At 48.5% G+C, this 21493-nt stretch overlaps 1 protein-coding gene and 1 long non-coding RNA gene across 4 annotated transcripts in view; one reads left to right on the top strand and one right to left on the bottom strand.

Annotated features, from left to right (window-relative positions):
- Positions 1 to 1128: 1128 nt before the first annotated feature.
- LOC129052115 (uncharacterized) lies at positions 1129 to 21215 on the bottom strand. Of its 3 annotated transcripts, none has more exons than XR_008516925.2 (4): positions 20785 to 21215; positions 18645 to 18755; positions 1731 to 1894; positions 1129 to 1630 (listed from the first exon to the last, which is right to left on the bottom strand). It is a non-coding gene; the product is annotated as an uncharacterized LOC129052115 (long non-coding RNA). The 3 variants fall into 3 exon arrangements; XR_008516924.2 differs by having other exon boundaries at positions 1731 to 1859; positions 20785 to 21207; XR_008516923.2 differs by lacking the exons at positions 1129 to 1630; positions 1731 to 1894 and adding an exon at positions 4371 to 6489 and having other exon boundaries at positions 20785 to 21177.
- Positions 7491 to 21493, top strand: part of BPI (bactericidal permeability increasing protein) — a 33727-nt gene continuing 19724 nt past the window's right edge. The window contains exons 1-5 of the mRNA XM_024239099.2: positions 7491 to 7688; positions 10894 to 11008; positions 12261 to 12389; positions 13828 to 13989; positions 15211 to 15274. Of these exons, the coding sequence (XP_024094867.2) occupies positions 7547 to 7688; positions 10894 to 11008; positions 12261 to 12389; positions 13828 to 13989; positions 15211 to 15274 (612 nt within the window). The 5' untranslated portion in view covers positions 7491 to 7546. The remainder of the gene's footprint in view (positions 7689 to 10893; positions 11009 to 12260; positions 12390 to 13827; positions 13990 to 15210; positions 15275 to 21493) is intronic.

The raw sequence follows: 21493 nt of genomic DNA on the forward strand, positions 1-21493 counted from the left end.
AAACAACAGCCAAATCCAAACTGACAGACATTCTGCAAAGCAGCTGGGTTGTCCTCTCCAAAAATGTCAAGTCATGAAAACACTGAGAAACTGTTTCAGCTTAAAAGAGACCAGGAGCCTGGGTGCGGGGGCTTACACCTGTAATCCCAACACTGGGAGGCTGAGGCAGGCGGATCATGAGGTCAGGAGTTCGAGACCAGCTGATCAACGTGATGAAACCCTGTCTCTACTAAAAATACAAAAATTAGCCAGGCGTAGTGGCGCATGCCTGTAATGCCAGCTACTTGGGAGGCTAAGGCAGAAGAATTGCTTGAACCCAGGAGGTAGAGGTTTCAGTGAGCCGAGATCAAACCACTGCACTCCAGCCTGGGCAGTAAGAGTGAAACTCCATCTCAAAAAAAAAAAGAGACCAAGAGACATGAGAAGAAACTGCAACAGGAGGTCTTGAATTGGACCCTAGACCCATTCACATCATTATTGGTACCATTGGTGAAATGGGAATGGGATCTGTGGATTAGCTGGTAATACTGTATTAATGTTTGTGCTGTGATAGGCCAGGCACAGTGGCTCACACCTGTAATTCCAGCACTTTGGAGGCCGAGGTGGGCGGATCACAAGGTCAGGACATCGAGACCATCCTGGCCAACATGGTGAAACGCCGTTTTCACTAAAAATACAAAAATTAGCTGGGCGTGGTGGCGCGTGCCTGTAATCCCAACTACTTGGGAGGCTGAGGCAGGAGAATCGCTTAAACTCGGGAGGTGGAGGAGGTTGCAGTGAGCCAAGATTGCGCCACTACACTCCAGCCTGGTGACAGAGCTAGATTCTGTCCCAAAAAAAAAAGTGCTGTTTGTGCTGTGATTATGCAGGAAAGCATCCTTGTTTTTAGGAAATACAAACTAAAATATTATGCGTGCACTTACACCCAAATAATTCTAGAAAAATATTTACATATATACATCTATTCACATATATATTCATATATAGATACATCTGTAAAGATAAGTGTAGTAAAACATTACTAACTTGGACAATCTGTGTGAGATAAATATAGGAATTTTTGTACTATTTTTGAAACTGTTCTGTAAGTTTGGTATTATTTCAAAATAAAAAATTGAAAGCAATTTTAGAGTCTTAACAACCACAAATTATAATAGACATAGCTACCATAATTGAGCATCTAGTATAGACTCCAATGCATTGGCTCATTTAATCTAACATTAACAACACAAGGTAGATATTATTAATCCTGTTTTACAAAAAACAAGAGTCTCAGAGTGGTTAGTGACTTTCCCGAGGTCACACAGCTTGAAAGCAACAGAGGCCAGAATTGAACCCAGGCTAAACTGGCTTAAGAACCCGTGCTGTCAACCTCTGAGAGATGGAGAAATGGGCAAGTAAATAGACGACAATTACACAGGGTGGCAATCATGGAGACAGACTCTGAAGGGAGCCCAGATAACCTGGAAGGCTCCATGTAGGATGCGATATTTGAACTGGGCCTTGAAGCATGTATAGGAGTTTTCCACTTATGGAAAGAAAGTCTCCAGGTAGAAGAAATGGCATAGTCAAGGGCACAGAAGCTTGAAAGGATAGGTCCCTGGAGGTTGTTTTTCTGGGCCTCACCAACCTGTGGGTAAAAATATGGTTACATTAAGTGTCACTGGCTTTTTGTCATTGCCTACAAAGAGCCCCTCATGCTTCTCCATGAGTCCACAATCCACACTCACCTCCATCACATAATGCAACAGGAGGTGCCCCCTCTCCTCATTTTGAAGCCTTCAGCATCCCTTTGCCACTTTTCTGCTTGTGTGGCCTTAGGCAAGTTGCATAACTTCTCTGAGCCTCAATTTTCTCATCTGTGAAATGGAGCCAATGATACCTACTTTCAGGGCTAGATAAGGATTAAAAGAGAATGTCAGCCAAGGGTTTGGCTTGGTTTCTGATACGGATTAAGCCCATCAAAGATGGTGGCTGTTCTTATGAATGAGGACCCTAGATCCCAGAGAGGGGCAAAGACTGGTCCAGGTTCACACAGCCAAGCAGAGGCAAAACCAAGGCTCCACCCCAGGCCCTGGTCCCCACTAACCTCCCCCTAACCCCAGCCTGCCGATGTTCCCAGCTCATGCTCTCCCCGGCATAGGGCAGAGCCAGGCCACAAGCAGCTCTCTACCAGCCCAAGTTCTCTCGGGGCTCAGCCTGTTGGGGCTTGGCTGGGCACACACGTATTTCCTAATGTGGCTGAGGGGAAACAGCCCCAAGTGTCAGAGGCCGTTGCACATTTGGCAACAGCCAACTGCCTGTATTGCTTTTCTTCCCGTGATCCTCCCTTGGGCTGGAGGAGGCCAGGCCTGCCGTGAGCCAACATTGTGACACAGGCAAAGATCTCTAGTTTCTTGAGCAAAAGAAGCCAGAGAGGCACCCTCCCTTCCACCCACCCCCGGAGAGCTGCTCCATCTTGTTTTCCTTTCCCTCAGCCTTCAGCTTGTCCCAGAAACTGCCCTTTGCGCAGGGCTCAGGCCTTCAGTCTGAGAAACCACCCTCCTTCCATCAGCCCCCAGGCACCGAGGCAGACGCCTCCCCCTGGAAGCCTTGGGGGTTTGCCAGGCCAGATTGAGCTTGTCCTTAGTCTCCAAGCACTTAGGGTCTAGAACTATGCTCTGACTCTTCTTTCAATTTATTCTCTATTGAGTATATCTTGTGTCCCACTATGGGATTGCTGTGATAATAATAATTAATATTAGTATTAATAATAATGAGGAAGATCAGCCCCCACCCTGTGCCCCTTGGAGGCTCATATCCTTCCGACCAGATTACTCAAAGGAGCCCTTTTATGAGATGTGAAGCTGGGAAGGAGACAGACAGTGTTTTTTAGCATAACAAAGCAGGAGAGACACCCTCTTAAGAGTTTATGCCATAATACAAAATTAATACAAATTGTACAAAATGTCTGATTGTACTTTTTTTTTTTTTGAGACGGAGTCTTGCTCTGTCACCCAGGCTGGAGTGCAGATCGCAGCTCACTGCAACCTCCGCCTCCCAGGCTCAAGTGATCCTCCTACCTCAACCTCCCAAGCAGCTGGGACTACAGGGGTGGGCTACCATGCTGGCTAATTTTTGTATTTTTTGTAGAGACAGGGTTTCTCCATGTTGCCCAGGCTGGTCTCAAACTCCTGGACTCAAGCGATCTGCCCACCTCGGCCTCCCACCATGCTGGCCTGATTGTCTTTTCCATACTGCACCTCGCGGCTGGATCTCCAGGTGGGCCTGCTCCTCTCTTCCCCTTCACCCTCCAGCATCTACCACAAGCTCCTCCTTCACCTGCAACCCCCACTCAGGATCAAAGAATGCCTGGCAGCATAGCCTGGAAGCTGGACACACAGAGGAAGTGGGACACTGCTGGGTGAGGGAGGGAAAGGGCTAGAAAATCAGAGCTGAGGGGAGGGAAAGTACAGGGCCTCAGGTGACCACGGAGGTGACCTCATGTTAAACCCAGGCAAGACCTGTGCCTGAGGATGGAGTGTAGGGACAAACGAGGAAACAGGTTCAGCAAGTTTAAGCAGCAAGCTCACAGTCACAGAGCCAGGAAGTGGCAGAGCTGGGATCTGGGCCCGGGTTTGTCAGGTTCCAAACCACACCCTTAACAGCCTTGCTGTGCTGCAGGGGCTCACATAAGGCAGGGAGTGGCTGCTTCTCCTCGAAGCCCCTTGCAGAGTGGAAGGCTCACAGAGGCAATGTAAGCCACAGATTCCTCTATCTTTGCCCCTATCCAGTCCAAACCCAGAGGCCAGAGGGCCAAGAGCTCAGTTTCCAGTACCCCTGGCGTGTTTTCCTGGGGGCTCTGAGGCTCTCCAGCCAGCTAGTGATGAAGGTTGACTTATAATTATTTACTGAGCACCTTCTCTGTGCAAATCGATTCACACTTATTATCTCATTTCATCCTCAGGAACAACTGCCATGATGAGCACTGTTTCCTCATCTTTAAATGAGGAACCCCAATTTCAGAAAGGTGGAGGAACTTGGCCAGGCTCACAGAGTAGAGTAGCATGGCTGGGACTATGAACCCAGGTCTGCCTGGCTCTAAACCCAATTCACTTTCTTCTGGAAAAAGTCAACAGCCTAAGGATGGAAGAGCAGGAAAATAGATCCAGCCCTTGAACTGACCAACTCTTGATCCACCCCATCTGTGAATTTCTACAGAGAAGAATATATTTTCCCTATGATTTAAGCTGCATCAAATTGAAATAGATGGAGGAGAGTTTTGGGGGATGACTGGATTCTTCTATAGCCTGATTGTGGTCCTGGTTACAACACACAGCTATACATGTATCAAAATTCCTAGAACTAAAAGGAACTCTAGGAAGCAAATATGGCAGAATGTTAAGGTTTTATAAACCCAGGTGGTCTATTCTTGTCTATAGGTTTGAAATATTTTATAATAATTTTAGGGAAAAGAAAAAAACAAAAAGCAGGAGGAGGAAGAAGAGGAAAAGGATTTTTGGGGAAAAGTCTATTTAGATGGGATGCCTGGAGCTGCTGCAGCCATCTTGCAACCATGAAAGAAGCCAATGTAAGAGCAAATCTGAGACACGGGGATGGGAGAGCAGAGAGATGGAAAGATGATCCTGCAGATGTCGGTCAGTTGCTGAATCAGGCAGAATCTCAAACCTGTCCTCCTCCCTCTGGACTTCCTCTCTGCGATAATAAATTTGTTTATTGTTGAAGCAATGTGAGTTGATGGTTTCTGATACTTGCGTTGAAGACACTGTTACTGATACAGGATACGGGGTCAGATCTGAAGCAGTGGGGCAGCTCCATGGCCGGCAGCAGTGCTGACAAGGAGGCTGTGAAAAGTCACTGATGGGCTCATCTAGATGTGGCTGGGCATGAGACATCGGGGAAGCCAGTGGGGTTGCTTGTTCAGAAACTTGCCAGCTGGGTTTTTTTTTTTTTTTTTTTGGTGGGGGGTGGTAGGGGGACAGCGTCTTGTTCTATTGCCCAGGCTAGAGTGCAATGGCGTGATCTTGACTCAATGCAACTTCTGCCTCCTGGGTTCAAGAGATTCTCATGCCTTGGCCTCCTGAGTAGCTGGGATTACAGGTGAACACCACCATGCCTGGCTAATTTTTGTATTTTTAGTAGAGACAGGGTTTCACCATGTTGGCCTGGCTGGTCTCGAACTCCTGGCCTCAAGTGATCCACCTGCCTTGGCCTCCCAAAGTGCTGGGATTACAGGTGTGGGCCACCACCCGCGGCCGTCAGCTGGTTTTAAGATTCTAATTTTATAACAATGTAGGTCATTGTCATGTGATTTCATCTTAATGTTCCTTTCCTAGCTGACACCCTCACGGATACCACATCTACCTGGGCCTCGGGGAACTCAGGAACTTCGAGCGACTAAGAGCTGGAAGTGTTCAAAAATGTGCAAGATAATTTTTCAAAAATCTAATTTTTGTGACAAGTCATCAATCGATGTGTTCTGGCTGCTACTTAGAGCAATCTTCCTGATACAGATGCAGACATCTGAGTCTGGGGGCTCAAATCACTTGGAAAAAGGGAGAGCTGGGGTGAGGGCCTACCGTCATGAGTCCTCCTGGCACCTGCCTCAGGTAAGGGAAAATCTTCTCTGCATGAAAGGAGGAATGACCATGACAGTAATGTGATCGCTGCATCTCAGTTTCCTTGTCTCCAAAATGGGGAAGAGGTCAGGCATGGTGTGGCTCGGCCTTAATCCTAACACTTTGGGAGGCTGAGGCAGGAGGATTGCTTGAGCCCAGGAGTTCAAGACCAGCCTGGACAACATAGTAAGACCTCATCTCTATAATAATAATAATAATAAACAAAATGGGGAAGAATCATCCCTCTCTCAGGGTTGTTTTTTGGCTTGGAGATGATGCATGTGAAGCATCTGGCACACAGTGGATGCTTCACACATGGCCACTGCTTTCATTCTGAAGCAAGCCAGAAGAATTCTAGTTGCTGCAGATGAAAGCAGGAGGGGAGACTCTTTTAGAACCAAACGAAGAGAGGAAGAAAGAAACTTTTAAGAAAAAAAGAAGAAAACTTCAGAAGGTCTCACGTCCTCCGGGCTCAGCGGACTTCATTAGACTTTCATAAAATCTAAAAGGGAGACAGGGCACTAGGGGGCTGATGAGAACCCAGCGGGAAAGAAGCTGGCTGCCCCCTCTGCAGCCCCGCCCCTCCTCTCATCACCATGGAGACAGAGCAGGCTGCCCAGTGGGGTTCCAGCCCACCCAAGGCCTGAGGCTGCTGCAGAGGGAGGGGCAGGGGCTGAGCAGACAGGGACCTGTCTGGAAAGCTGGGTTGGCAGTGGGGAGTGTCTACATCCCCCCAAATCCCAAGGCGCTGAGGGATTCGGGCTGGTGTGGGATGCATCTGGAGGGCTGTGTTTTGATCCTCGCTCTGCTAGCAGCTTGCTGAGTGACTGTGGGAAGAACGCTTCCTCTGGTGAAGCCCCAGGTTCTACATCTGCCAAAGGAAGGAGTAAAAATGTACAAAAACAGAAGCTTGGATAAGAAAGCTGTGGGATGATAAAGCAATGAAATACTTAATGCTGGAGAAGAACATTTGCTACATATTGTTTCTCGAAAAAAGGGAACTTTACCAAACTGACCAGGTGATCCCATATTGGTTAACAAACAAACATGGACTCTCTACCTATGCTTACCAACAAAAAGGGAGAAAAGAAATACTCTAAAATACACTTTGGCTTGTCTCTGGAAGAGGGAGTCACGTGTAATTTGTATTCTCTTGTTTCTTTCTCAAATTTTGGCCAATAAACATGGGTTACTTTTGAAATCAGGATAACATTAATAGCTAGCATTTGGATATTTATTTTGCACGGGCACTATGCTAAATGCTTTACGTGGTTTTAAGCTCATTTTAACTTCTCTACAATCCAGAGAGGGAGCAATACTATATATTTCTCTTCTGCAGAAGAGAAAACTGAAGTTCAGAGAGGTTAAAGGGCTTGCCTGAGGTCAGACTACTAGAGAATGACAGGGCTAAGATTTAAAACCACAGCCAAGATACTAGACTCTAAAATGTGAGCATTTAATCATTATCACTACTGCCTCTCAGGACAAGAAAACACTAAAGCATCTGTTTTCTTAAATGTTTTACTATCAAAAATACAAAAGAAATCAAAAGTAGAAAGAAAAATATGAATCCTTATGTCTGTGCCACTCACCTTCAAGGGAGTCCGTAGGTGGGGGCATTTGGGTGGGGGCACAGAGCGGGGGATGGGGTGCTTAGGGAGGGGAACCAATCTACACACACACATACACACATGTACACCCGCGCACACACACGCATGCATACATGCACATGCGAGCATCCCAGGCTGCACATCTCCCTGCCTGTGGGGCCCTACCCAGAGTGGAAAACCACAGCTGCCCTCCCTCTTTCCCACTCTGGCCAGTTCCTTCCTCCTTTCCACATTCTACTGACTTGCATTTCCCCAGCCAACTCTTTTAAAGCTCCCTGGTTCCACCTCAAGGCCTTGAGGTTTTGGCAGCTCTGGAGGATGAGAGAGGACATGGCCAGGGGCCCTCGCAACACGCCGAGATGGGTGTCCCTGCTGGTGCTGGTAGCCATAGGCACCGCCGTGACAGCGGCCGTCAACCCTGGCGTCCTGGTCAGGATCTCCCAGAAGGGCCTGGACTACGGTAATTGGATGCCTCCCTTCCCTCCTCTCCACCCCTGAGGAGCACTTACTGAGCATCTACTGTGTGCAGCGCTTTAGATCCAGCACCTGCCACGCTCATCGCTCCTCAGGGCACGTCCCCTTGCCCCCATTTTATATATGAAGAAACTGAGGCAAAGCGAGTTGCCTAAGATTGCAGGGCTGGGATGGCAGAGCTGGGATTGGAGCACTGGTCTAGAGACTCCAAATCCAGTGCTCAGACTCCTGAGGGTCCTCATGGTCCCCTCCTTCCCTCTATGTAACTCCACCTTGGACTTCTAAGCCCTTCTCTTCTTTCCAAAGCCAGTTCTCAGCCTTGCCGTTTGCCTCTCGATGCTGAGGAGGCTGAGCAGGGTCAGAGGGAGAGTGTGGGAGGACCTCCCCACCCCGTGCTCTCCCCAGCACAGGGGCTGGCGGCCATACTGTGCACAGTGCTCTGCTGGGTGACACGAAGAGGGTCCCCCCAGACCACTCACCCAGGCCCAGGCAGAGGAGAGAAAGACCTGCTCTAACCTGTGCCAGGCATTGAGCTAGTAACTTTACACACACAATCTCATTTACCCTCACTTCAGCCTTGTGTAAGACAAACTGCTGCTATCCACATTTACACACGAGAAGTGGGCAGCCTGGATTTGAGCTCTGGTCTTGCCTGATGCCCCAGAGCGGGGTTGCTTGATGCTGCCTCCCAGTGGCAGAGAGATGACCTGCAGAGCAGTGGGTGACACCCAGCCCCAGGGAAATCAGACCAAACGGAAGGCAGAGCCTCACCAGTTGGGGTGCGCTGGGGAAACAGACAGGACTCAGGGGACCTGGTATCCCACCCCTGAATTCCCACCCCAGCCCAGCAGGACATCACTGAATCCTAGAGCTGCAGACAGAAGGCCACAGAAGACAGAAGAGCTAGGAGGAATGAGTATGGCCCTGAAGCCTGTCGGAGCAGAGGCTCAGTCAGGGTCTTTAAGTTCAGTGGTCTTCATGCTCCGTCATAGCAGCCTCAGTTTCCCCTTCTACCCAGGCCCCTTGTGCCAATCAGAGTGAGTTTTCTGGAATGCAGCAAATCCCTTCACGTCTTCCCCTGGCTCACATTCTCCGTGGCTCCCTACTGCCTTCAGAAGCTATCCTGACCCTTTGGCATGGCATTTGAGACCCTTCGAGGCCTGGCCCCTGTCAACTTACGGATCCTGGCCACCGCACATTTTTTTTCCCTCCACACAGTAACCAGTTATGTGTCATTTACTTTTGAACCCCCAGAAAGCCTTCTCTAGGGCATGGGCTCTGAGACCAGAAGGCCTGGATTCAAATTCTGCCCCTTGTCAGCTGTGGGCCCCTAGCAAGTCACCTCAGCTTTCTGAGCCTCAGCTTCCTTATCTGTGAAATGGGGGTAGTGACAGGACCTACTTCCTAGGATTGTACAAATTCATACATATACAGAGCCTAGAACAGTGCTTGGCACAGAGTAAAGCTCGATACATTTCATTGATATCATTATTTCCTAACTGGCTCCGAGAAAACCCAAAGTCTGGGCTCCCTCATCTTATTACTTACTCCTTTTCAGGTAATGTGTCTGCCTTTTAATTGGTTCTTTGATGCTGTTAGCCACATCATAACTGGTGGTAGAATTCCTGCCATTAGGACATTATTTATTCATCTAATAAATCTTTTTTTGTTTTGTTTTGAGACCGAGTCTCGCTCTGTGGCCCAGGCCGGAGTGCAACGGTGCCATGTCAGCTCATTGCAACCTCCGCCTCCGGGGTTCAAGCGATTCTCCTGCCTCAACCTCCCAAGTAGCTGGGATTACAGGCGTGCACCATCACACCCAGCTAATTTTTTGTATTTTTAGTAGAGACGGGGTTTCACCATGTTGGCCAGGCTGAACTCTTGAACTCTTGACCTAAAGTGATCCACCTGCCTTGGCTTTCCAAAGTGCTGGGATTACAGGTGTGAGCCACCGCACCCAGCCTCATCTAACAAATCTTAAGTGCCTTCAAAGTGTCAGGCACAATGGGAATGTAGTGGACACATTAGTAAATAAAACAGATTGCTGCTGACCTCAGGAGGCTTACATGTAATAGGGAAGAGACATTAGTCAGAGTCACGTGAATAAATGCATAATTACAGATGGTAACAGGGGCTCCAAAGGACCCGTCCACAGCATCATGAGAATAACACAGGGTGTTGCTCTGATCTACTGGGCCAGGGAGGGTTCCCAGAGGAAGTGATGAATGAGCTGACTAGAAGCTGATCGGATGAATATGGGAGGGAAGAATTTCTTAGGGAGCAAGAATAGCACGTGCAAAGGCCCTGGGGAGACAGTCCAAAACCCAGAGAGGTGGGAGATCTGTGGGGGTGTAGCATAGAGCAAATAACAAATTAAGTATCCAACAAATACTAGCAGGAGGCATAACTGGGTGTTTCAGGGGTGATATTTTAGACCAGGGGTCAGCAAACTATAGCCCTCAGTTTTTGTATGGCTTATAAGACAAAAATGGTCTTAATATCTTTAAATGATGGGAAAAAATCAAAAGGGCTGGTCATGGTGGCTCATGCCTATAACTCCAGCACTTTGGGAGGCTGAGGCAAGAGGATCACTTGAGCCCAGGAGTTCAAAACCAGCTGGGCAACATGGTGAAACCCCAGATCTCTGCAAAAATGTTAAAAAAAATTTTAAAAAGTTAGCCTGGTGTGGTGGCGAACACCGGTGATCCCAGCTGCTAGGGAGGCTGAGGTGGGAGAATCACCTGAGTCCGGTGGGTCGAGGTTGCCGTGAGCCATGATCATGCCTCTGCACTCCAGCCTGGGCGACATAGCGAGACCCTGTCTCAAAACAAAAACAAAAGAAGAAAATACTATCTCACAACATGTGAAAGTTATATGAAATTCTCATTTCAATGGCAACAAATAAAGTGTTATTGGAATACAGGCACATACAAGAACATGATATTGTCTATGGCTGTTTTGGGCAGTAATGGCGGAGCTGAGTATTTGTGACAGAGGCAATACGGTTTCCTATAAAGGGTCAGTTTACTATTTGGCCTTTTCTAGGAAACCTTAACTGATCCCTGTTTTTGACCCTTCCAGTGCCACTGTCCATGCTACGAACAGGGGCCCAGGGTCCAGAGCCTGCCCTGCCCGTCTGCCCCCTGCTCCAGGCTGTGCCTCTGACTGTCACCCCTGCCTTCTCCCTTCAGCCAGCCAGCAGGGGACGGCCGCGCTGCAGAAGGAGCTGAAAAGGATCAAGATTCCTGACTACTCAGGAAGCTTTAAGATCAAGCATCTTGGGAAGGGGCATTATAGCTTCTACAGGTGAGGCCTGTCAGAGCTCAATCCTCGATTTGCAGGACTTGTAGTGTTCTGGGGCCACCAAGAGCTAGAATGCAGAGCCACAAACTCCTCAACTCACAGAGTTTCATATCCCAAAGCCTGTGTTTACATCATCCCAAGGGGAGGCAACCTCCCAGCTGAGTGTGGAGGAAGCCACAAAAACCACGACTCCCAGGAAATATGTCATGAGCCCCCAAACCCTGTGCCATATGTCAATTAGAATGTGCAAGGTTTCAAGGTCAGAAAATCTTTTCCAAAATGGCTTAAGGCAGAATGCATTGGCTCACATGACCGAAAAGTCTCTGGAAGAGTCTGGCTTCAGGTTCACCTTGAGGCAGGCTTACATGTCACTGGGCCCTGTTTCTCTCTTGCCACCTCTCAGCATCACTTCCTTGGACAGGCCTAATTCACAGGCAGTGTGTCCCCTCCAGAGGCAAGACAGCCACCAGTAAGTCTCGCTAGATCTCCTGCTCAGCACTCTGAACAGAGAGCCCTAAGACTCACTCTGACTGGCCCACCTTAGATTATGTACACAGCCCTGAGCCAATCACTGTGGCCAGGGAATGAAATACACTACTTGGCTGAGCCTAAGTTGCAAGCTCCACCCCCTGAAGATGGACGTGAGGTCAACTTTCTTTGGAGTGGCATGGAACAGATGTGGGGAGGGGCTCCCCCTAAATAATCTAGTAGTTCTGTTATCACAAGAAGGGGGCTGTGCACTGGGCAGAAAACCCATAAAAGTCCTCTGCAGAGTTTTACACACCCATTCATTCACAGATATTTTGAGCACCCACTGTATGTCTGACACAGCAGTATCTGGGGCTGCAATAGTGAAACAAGACAGAGCTATACCGCGCTATCCTGTACAGAGCTTCCAGTTAAAGGGCCTTCTATTTTATCTTCATTGAATGTCACACACCCTGCAAAATAGAGATCACTGTGCCCATTTTATAGATCAGGAAACTGAGGCTTGGGGTAATTATGCCCAGGGTAACCCAAGAGTATATTAAAGAGCAGGATTTAAATGCAAGTTTTTTCTGACTTCAAAACCTAAGCCACTCCAGTTGCCTACATATTTGCCAAGCCTGCTTTCTTAGCTTTGGGCTCCTCCTGGAATGGATGGAGTGAAGGACCGGGTGGTGGGGGATGAGTCTGCATTAACCATTAATGAAGTCCTCATGTGGGCACCTAGGAGTATATGCAATTATATGAAATTCACATTTCTCCTTTGCAGCATGGACATCCGTGAATTCCAGCTTCCCAGTTCCCAGATAAGCATGGTGCCCAATGTGGGCCTTAAGTTCTCCATCAGCAACGCCAATATCAAGATCAGTGGGAAATGGAAGGCACGAAAAAGATTCTTGTGCGTTTCCGTGCTTGCGGTTTGTTGGGTGCGCTCTTGGTGATATTTGGACGGAATTAGAGAGTCAGCATCTCTGGAATGCCCAATTTTTGCCTTGCCTATCACCACCTATCGCCACAGTGTTCCTCAGGAAATTCTTCACATGAGAAGATTCAACATAACCCTTGATTAATAGCTGAGCATTTATCCACATCTCAGTGCAGGATACTGGCAAGGCTGAGTTGGTGCATGTGGCTTAGGGTGGAAAGCTAAGTGGAACCTTTAATTTATTCTGTTTATCAGTTAGCTATTGCTGTGTAACAAACCATCCCAAACTCTGTAGCTTAAAACAACAATCAGCTGTCATCGTTTATGTATCTGTGTGTCGGCTGGGGCTCAGCTGATCTGGGTTGGGCTTAGCAGAGGAGGCTTGGCTCCACCTGTGTCTCCTCCTCCTCGGACCAGTGGGTTATGCAGAGCATATTCTTGGTGATAGCAGAGGTGCAAAAAGGGAAAGCAGGAACACACAGGTCCTCTTAAGGCCCAGGCTCAGAACTTATATACCACTGGCCAAATCATTTCATGTGGCCAAGCCCAAAGTCAAGGGCAAGCAAAGGCACCCTCCTCAACCCTGCCATGATAGGCAATGGTGAGGGTATGAATGCAGGGGAGGGTGAAAAATAGGGGTAAATAACCCAAACTACAACTCCAAATCTAAGTCCTGGGCTCTCCCCACAGCTACCCTGCCCATTAGCAATAGTGGTTCAGACTGACCGTCGCTTTAGGAAGGTCTCCTTTCTGGGGAATCTAGGGAGGAAAATGGAGGAGAAACTGCCCTGGCGGATGAAAGGGGCGTGAGTCTGCCCGCCCTTACAAGAACTGCTGGATGTGTCTCCTCCCCACAATAAGAATCACTTAACTCTCCCCCTGGGCTGTTTTGCATCTGTCTTTTCCCTTATTGATCACACACAAAAACAAAAGAATGTCCACTGTCTTATCCAAAACCCATTTCATCCCTGGAGGAGGAGTTATTAACCTCATTACTGAATTAATGGGGGCATTAATGAATGAAAGTCATCGGCCCCAAACACCCAGCTTTTTAGTAGCAAAGCTGAGACACACACTCTGGTGTCCGACTGCTGATCCAGGGTCTGAGGGAGGAAATGGAAGCTCAGAGAGGTAAGAAACATGCCCAAGGCCACACAGCTAGGGCAGCGGCTGAAGCAGTGGTTAAGAGCAGGTTTCTGCCAGGCAAACATGAGTTCCGAGTTCAGGTTGGATTCCTGACTCTCCCACTCGGCTGCTGTGTGATCTTGGGCAAGCTGCCTCTTCTCTCTGAACTGTACCTCCTCACCTGGAGTGGGGATAATAACAAAACCCGCCTTCCAGCACTGGGGTAAAGTTTGAATGGCAGTGGGAAGAAAGGATTTGTCCCACATTCCTCTTTGTTCTTCTTCAGAAAAACGAGCGGCAATTTTGACCTGAGCATAGAAGGCATGTCCATTTCAGCTGATCTGAAGCTGGGCAGTAACCCAACATCAGGCAAGCCCACCATCACCTGCTCCAGCTGCAGCAGCCACATCAACAGTGTCCACGTGCGCATCTCAAAGAGCAAAGTGGGGTATGGACTCTCAGGACTGTGGCTGGGAGGAGGGACCTAAAGAAGAACTCTCCCAATCATCCCTGTATTCTGAAAACACATCCAGAGTGCCACCTGCATGCCAGGCCTTGCTCAGAGGCCTCAGGCATGGTATGGGAGCCAGGGACCCACAGATGAAGCAGACACTGTCTCTTTCTCAAGGCATCATTTGTTCATTCCATATTCATCCAGCAGACTTTACTGAGCACTTACTATGTCCCAGGCTCATACTAAGCACTTTACATATGCACTAAATCATATCCTCATCACAAATCTGTAGGCATTCATCTATCCATCCATTCAACAAATATCTAGTGAGAATCAGCTCTGCACCAGGCTTGTGCAACGTGGTCAGGAAACAGGAGTGACCAGTGAAAACTTAGCAAGAGCTAATATTGGTCAGAGGCTGACTGTGCCCAGCACTGATTTGATCACACTCATTATCTCATTCAAGCCACACCATGACTCTGTGAGGTCGGTCTATTATTACCCCCATTTTCTGGGGAGAAAACCAAGGCATGGAGAGATAGGCAATAACTTAAGTTGCTACAGCTAATGAGTGTTCAAGTCCAGGTCTATTTCACCCCAGACTCAGCCACACAGTCCTGTACTCTTAAAGTTTTCAGCCCAGTGGGGAAGACAATCATTAACCAAAGCATTGTATGAATGAATGGCCCACACCGAATTACAAAAGGAGATAAGAATTAAGAAAAAGAGGTACAAACTTCTAAGAAGGCAGAGAACCGGAGGCTCTGACCCCATCTGGGAGCAGGCCAATTCTTCCTTGGTGAAATGACATTTGAACTGAGATGAAAGGATAAGTAGGCATTAGTTAGGGAGGTGTTGGGGACGGGGGTGTTTTAAGCAGAGGGAACAGCATGTGCAAAGGCACGGTGGTGAGAGGACACATAGGAGAGAGGACATGGCAGGCCAGTGTGGCTAGTGTGCAGCAAGGGAGGGGACTGGTGAGGAATGAGACTGGGACAGGGCCCAGCCATGCAGGGATTCAGGAAATAGCCTCATGAACAGGTCACTAAATCGGGGAGAAGAGTCTGATGGGGTGTGTGCAGTTAGAGCTCAGGGGAGAGGGTGCCAAGGCCTGTTTCTAGGAGGGAAGAAAGCTTTTGAGATGAGGCAGCCTCACGAATCCAGCCCAGGGACAACCAAAAAGCCTCATCTATGTCCCTACTTGCCCATCTCTAGGTGGCTGATCCGACTCTTCCGCAAAAAAATTGAGTCTGCGCTTCGAAACAAGATGAACAGCCAGGTAGGAGGGGCTCGGATCCCCACCAGCGAACAGAGGGGAAGGGCCCTTAGTAACCACACACCTCCCCCTTCTACGGACACTCTGCTGTCACTCCAGACCCCTTGGTAGTCCTTACAGTCCTTTGAAACCACAACCCTAGCTCTAAAAGCCAGTCATGTATGTTTTGCTGAAGAATCCACCAAGAGACCAAGAGACAATCACTTCCCACACTCCCAGCAAACTTTCCCTCATGCCTGCTTGGGCCACCTCTACTTTTCCCCAGCCTTCCTCCCTGCTGAGAAAATGCCATTCTCTTTCTGCCTCCTTCTCTTCCCATAGCCCTGCTAGCCTCCCTCCACCCCACCCACCCCAAGTTCCTTCCTTGATGCTCCCCATTCAGAACAAATGCCATTGATGAAGCTGCAGTTCTGGGCTTTGGCCAAACCCCAGCCGTAGCCCATTCCCTGAGGCTGGAACTAGTACAAGAGACAGGTATCAGCCAGCACTCCCCGAACCGTGCCCATAGCCTAAACCTGCAACCCAGATACTTCGGCTAAGGGACCAGGCCATTCGTTTGGCTGGTTTTCCATTAACAAATTATCAGTTTTTAAGAATCATCTGAGCCTGTCTCAAAAAGCAATGAGTTTTGGCTCTCTCCAGAGGGCAATGGAAGCCACTGAAGGTTTTAGGCAAGTGGGTGACCTGGCCAGATCTGTGCTTTACAACAATTTCCCTGTCCGCCGTGGGAATGACTGGAGGGTCCAGGAGTAGGGGCAAGGAGACCACTGAGGAGGCTCGTGCAGTATTCTAGGTGGAAGATGTTGGTTTCCTTGTTAAAGACACTGAAAATACAGATGGGGGGCATCAATCAAGTGAGATCATCTATGTGAAGATACTGTGTCAAAAGCTTAAAAAGCAAGAAATCAATACATGTTTGTCAAAATGCATAACACAGTGGACTATAGAATGGGTTTTAGAGTCACATGGCAAGAGTGGAGCCAGTGGCTCGGTTGGGATTAGATGGGACAGTTCCAGTGAGCAGGACAATCCCCAGCCAAAGTCTCAGGGTAGGGTCTCAGGGTAGGTTTTGGCTCTGGCTCCAGGGCTTAACTAGCTGTGTAACCTTGAGGAAATTACTTGACCTTTTTGAAACTCAATTTTACCATCTGTAAAATGGGGACATTAGGCCAGGCGTGGTGGCTCATGCCTGTAATCCCAGCACTTTGGGAGGCTGAGGCAGGTGGATCACCTGAGGTTAGGAGTTCAAGACCAGCCTGACCAAATGGAGAAATCCTGTCTCTACTAAAAATACAAAATTAGCTGGGCGTGGTGGTGCATGCCTGTAATCCCAGCTACTCGGGAGGCTGAGGCAGGAGAATTGCTTGCACTCGGGAGCTGGAGGTTGTGGTGAGCCAAGATCATGCCATTGCACTCCAGCCTGGGCAACAAGAGTGAAACTCTGTCTCAAAAAAAAAAAAAAAATGGTTGGGGGGACATTAATACCTTCTTCACCAAGGCACTGTAAGGATTCATGAGATAATCCAGAAAATGTGCTCACTCACTAGGCTAGCTCACCCACAGTTCAGCTGTCTGTATAATCAAGTAACAGTCTGAGAGGAGTGTTGAGATATATTTAACATTTGGAACAATTACAACGATTATTTCTTAGTACCATCTAAAAGTGGCCTCTCTATAGCAGCCAAGCTAATAAGTAGTAATGCTGCTGCTGCTGTTGATGATGATGATGATGTTGGTGAGGTTGATAATGGTAATGGTAATGGTAGGGATGATGATGATGATGGTGATGGTGAGGATGATAATGGTGATGGTGAGGTTGGTGATGGTAATGGTAATGGTGGGATGATGATGATGATGGTGATGCTGAGGATGATAATGATGATGGCGATGATGGTGATGATGGTGATGGTGAGGTTGATGGTGATTATGAGGTTGATGATGGTGATAGTAATGGTGGAGATGATGAGGATGGTGATGGTGATGGTGATGATGATTATGGTGAGGTTGATGATGATGATGGTGATGGGATGATGATGGTGGTGATGGTGATGGTGGGGATGATGATGATGGTAGTGGTGAGATTGATGATGGTGATGGTGGGGATGATGATAATGATGATGGTGATGGTGATAGTGATGGTGATGGTGATGGTGGGGATGATGATGGTGGTGATGGTAATGGTGGGGAAGATGATGATGATGGTGGTGATGGTGAGATTGATGATGGTGATGGTGGGGATGATGATACTGATGATGGTGATGGTGATAGTGATGGTGATGGTGATGGTGGGGATGATGATGGTGGTGATGGTAATGGTGGGGATGATGATGATGGTGGTGATGGTGAGATTGATGGTGGTGATGGTGGGGATGATGATAATGATGATGGTGATGGTGGGGATGATGATAATGATGATGGTGATGGTGGGGATGATGATAATGGTGATGGTGATGGTGGGGATGATGATAATGATGGTGATGGTGATGGTGGGGATGATGATGGTGGTGGTGGTGGGGATGATGATAATGATGGTGATGGAGATGGTGGGGATGATGATGATGATGGTGATGGTGGGGATGATGATAATGATGGTGATGGTGATGGTGGGGATGATGATAATGATGGTGATGGTGATGGTGGGGATGATGATAATGATGGTGATGGTGATGGTGGGGATGATGATGGTGGTGATGGTGATGGTGGGGATGATGATAATGATGGTGATGGTGATGGTGGGGATGATGATGGTGGTGATGGTGATGGTGGGGATGATGATAATGGTGATGGTGATGGTGATGGTGGGGATGATGATAATGATGGTGATGGTGATGGTGGGGATGATGATGGTGGTGATGGTGATGGTGGGGATGATGATGATGATGGTGGTGATGGTAAGATTGATGATGGTGATGGTGGGGATGATGATAATGGTGGAGATGATGATCATGATGGTGATGGTGATGGTGAGACTGTTGATGGTGACGGTGATGGTGGTAAGTATATGCCCATTTAATAGGCATTTTCTTCCTCCAAGGCAGGAGCTCATCCTGGGCAGTTTCAATGGTGATAGTGAGGTTGATGGTTATGGTGATAGTGGGGATGGTGATGGTGTTGGCCCATATAATATACTGAGTGTTTACAGTGATCTGACACTATGCTAAGAACTCTTTCCATGGATTCCAGCATTTAATCCACACATTCTGGCATTTAATCCCCTGTGAGAGAGATTCCATGATTATCCCTATTTTACAGGTGAGTAAACTGAGATACAGAAAGCGGAAGTAATAGTGCTTGAATTCAAATCCAGGCTACCCTGCCTCAGAGATGAGCCTCGCTCTTAATCATAAGATCCAATTTAGTAGCAAGTACTGACCTGAATGAATGAATGAAGGAATGAGATGTCATGATGCCAGGAGGGACTGGAAATGGTGAGGAGTGAGCCAGAGAGTCTGCCCCCAGGGAATACAGCATGTAGGGGCTGTGTCTGAGGGAAAGAAGAGCCTGCGTCAGTACAAAGTGTGCATGAAGGGAAGAGCAGGCAGGGAGCTGGGCTCCCACCAGGATTTGCTGCGATCTGGAGCCGTCTGTTGGCCCTGATGGGTGAGCAACACTGGTGACAATGCCTGAGGGGCAGCTCAGGAGTCCAGCAGGGCCCCAGCTGCCAGCTGTACTGTCCTCTGTTCCTGGGTCATTTGGAAAAGAGGCGCAGGTTCCTCAGAGAATGCCAGTCCAGGTCCTCTTAGGACTTCAAGAGCCTTACGTGGTAGAAACACTCTTCAGGGAAACCAAATTTTCTCCTTCCCTCCTTCTCACTGCTGTCTTCCCTCCTTCCTTCCTTCCTTTCCTTCTTCCCTCCTTCCTTCCTTCCTTTCCTTCTTCCCACTCTTCTTCCTTTCTTTTCTTTTCTTTTTTTTTTTTTTTTTTTTTTTGGTGATGAAATCTCGCTCTATTGCCCAGGCTGGAGTACAGTAGCACAGTCTCAGCTCACCGCAACCTCTGCCTCCCGGGTTCAAGAGGTTCTCCTGCTTCAGCCTCCCAAATAGCTGGGATTACAGGCATCTGCCACCATGCCTGGCTAATTTTTGTATATTTTGATAGAGACAGGATTTCACCATGTTGGCCAGGCTGGTCTCGAACTCCTGACCTCAAGTGATCCACCCACCTCGGCCTCTCAAAGCACTGGGATTACAGGCGTGAGCCACCGCACCCAGCTCTTCCTTTCTTTTCTTTCTTTCCTTTCTTTCTTCCTTCCCTCCCTTTCTCCTTTTCTCCCTTTCTTCCTTCTTTCTCTTCCCCTCTTCCCTCTTTCCCCTTTTCTTCCCTCCATACCCCAGGAAAAATAACTCGATTGGCAGTGTAGAAGGAGGGGCAGAAGACGATAGACGCGATCTCTAGGCAGATGGTGCAGCCAAACCTAAGGAGGAGTAAGAACCTGAGGAGTCTGGTTTGGGATGTGCCAGCCTTGGGGACCAGTAGGACACCCAGGGACAGTTAGTTGTCCATGAGGCAGCTGGGTCCCCAGGCTGAAGCTCAGAGGAGAAGCCTGGGCTGCAAAGTAAGGCCTGGGTACTGGCCACACATTGGGAGCAGTGGAGGTGACTCCGCCTGGGATCCCAAAGACAGATACTGAGTCAGGGTTTGGGTGCACGTCATTTATTGGGAGGGGTTCCCAGGCAGCGCAGTGAGGAGGTCAGGAGGCAGGGAAGGGCCTTTACTGAGTGGGTTGCTGCTATGGGCAACTGGGACTCAGTCCTGCTGGCAATTCTCAGAGGAATGGTGGGGAGCACACCTCAGAATTGTCCCAGAAGCAGGAAGAAGGCTGGGGTATTTTTCTACCACCTCCTACCCTTCTTTCACTGAAGGCTGTTCTTAGGGTCCTAACTGCTTGGCACTTCTGAGCACAGTCCAGAGAGTGTGGGTGTGGCGCTGCAGCATCTGCCACAGGGGCCGTGGGGATGCCTGAAATGGCTCAAGAAGAGGGCCTAAGTGGAAGGGACAGGGAGCCAGGAAGAAAGCCCAGAGAAGCTCCCACATCCTCAGTGAAAGAGGAAGAGCTTGCAAAGAAGTCTGGGGAAAAGCCTGTAGGGGATAGGAAGAAAGCAGAAGGCCTTGGTCACAGGACTCTAGAAGGAGTGTTTCTAGAAGGAAATAGGCAACCACACCAGGAGCTACCCAGTAGTCAAGAAAGGCAAGGACTGAAGAGACTGCTGGGTTACTGAGGGGAAGGCCATTCGAGAGCAACATCAGGAGAGGGAGGGAAGGAGCTTGTCTGACCACCAGCCCCAGCCCCAATCTCTTCATGAGGGGAAGGCTGTGGTTTAAATCCTATATTCCAGCTATCTATTGCTTGAAAACAAACAACTCAAAATTTGGTATCATAAAACAACCGCCATTGTTAACGTTCATGGATTCTGTGCATCAGGAAACGGGCATGACAGGGATGGCTGAGCTCTCTGCTCCATGAGGTCTGGGCCCTCACTTCAGAAGACTCAAAAGTTCCATATTAGAATTACCTGGAGAGTTCCTCTCTCCCATCTCTGGTGCCTGGGCTAGGAAGACTTGAAGGCTCAGCTCTGCTGGGACTATTGACCCAAGCCACTTCCATGGTCCCTCCACAGGGCTTGGGCTTCTCATGGCATTGAGTGGGTTCTGCACAGCCTTTTATGACCTCACCTCTGAAGTTACACAAAGGTCAGGTGTATTGTTGTGTTCTGTTGCTTAGAAGCAAGTCGCCAAGCCCAGATTCTAGTGGCAAGTTCACAGACTGCATCTCTTGGTTGGGGGTGTGGCAAGGCCACATTACAGAAGAGCAAATGGAATGGAAAATGTAATTTGCCATGTTCCGTTTTACAGATGAAGAAATAGAGGTCTAGATAAATGGAACAACTTCTTCAGTGTCAAAGTCAGTGTGTGACCCAACACAGATCTTCTCAGGCTAGTGTTTGTTCCACTGTGAGTCATGGGCTAGGGGACAGGGGGATTGGGGTGGGGTGGCAAAGGCAGGTAGGGAATGGCTTCTCTGGCCATACATACCAAACATGAGGATGCCCACCTAGACTTAAGCAGAAAGCCTGCCCATGCTCCCAGAAGCCCAGATAAGGGAAGCCTGGCCATTGACTACCTCGTATTTGTTTATTACCTCATTCCACAAAGGATCTGCGACAGCAAAATCAAACAGAAACAAAAGAAAAAACAAAACAACAACAACAACAACAAAAAAAA

The sequence above is a fragment of the Pongo abelii genome, chromosome 21, assembly GCF_028885655.2.
Source record: "Pongo abelii isolate AG06213 chromosome 21, NHGRI_mPonAbe1-v2.0_pri, whole genome shotgun sequence".
NCBI classification, from domain to species: Eukaryota; Metazoa; Chordata; class Mammalia; order Primates; family Hominidae; genus Pongo; species Pongo abelii.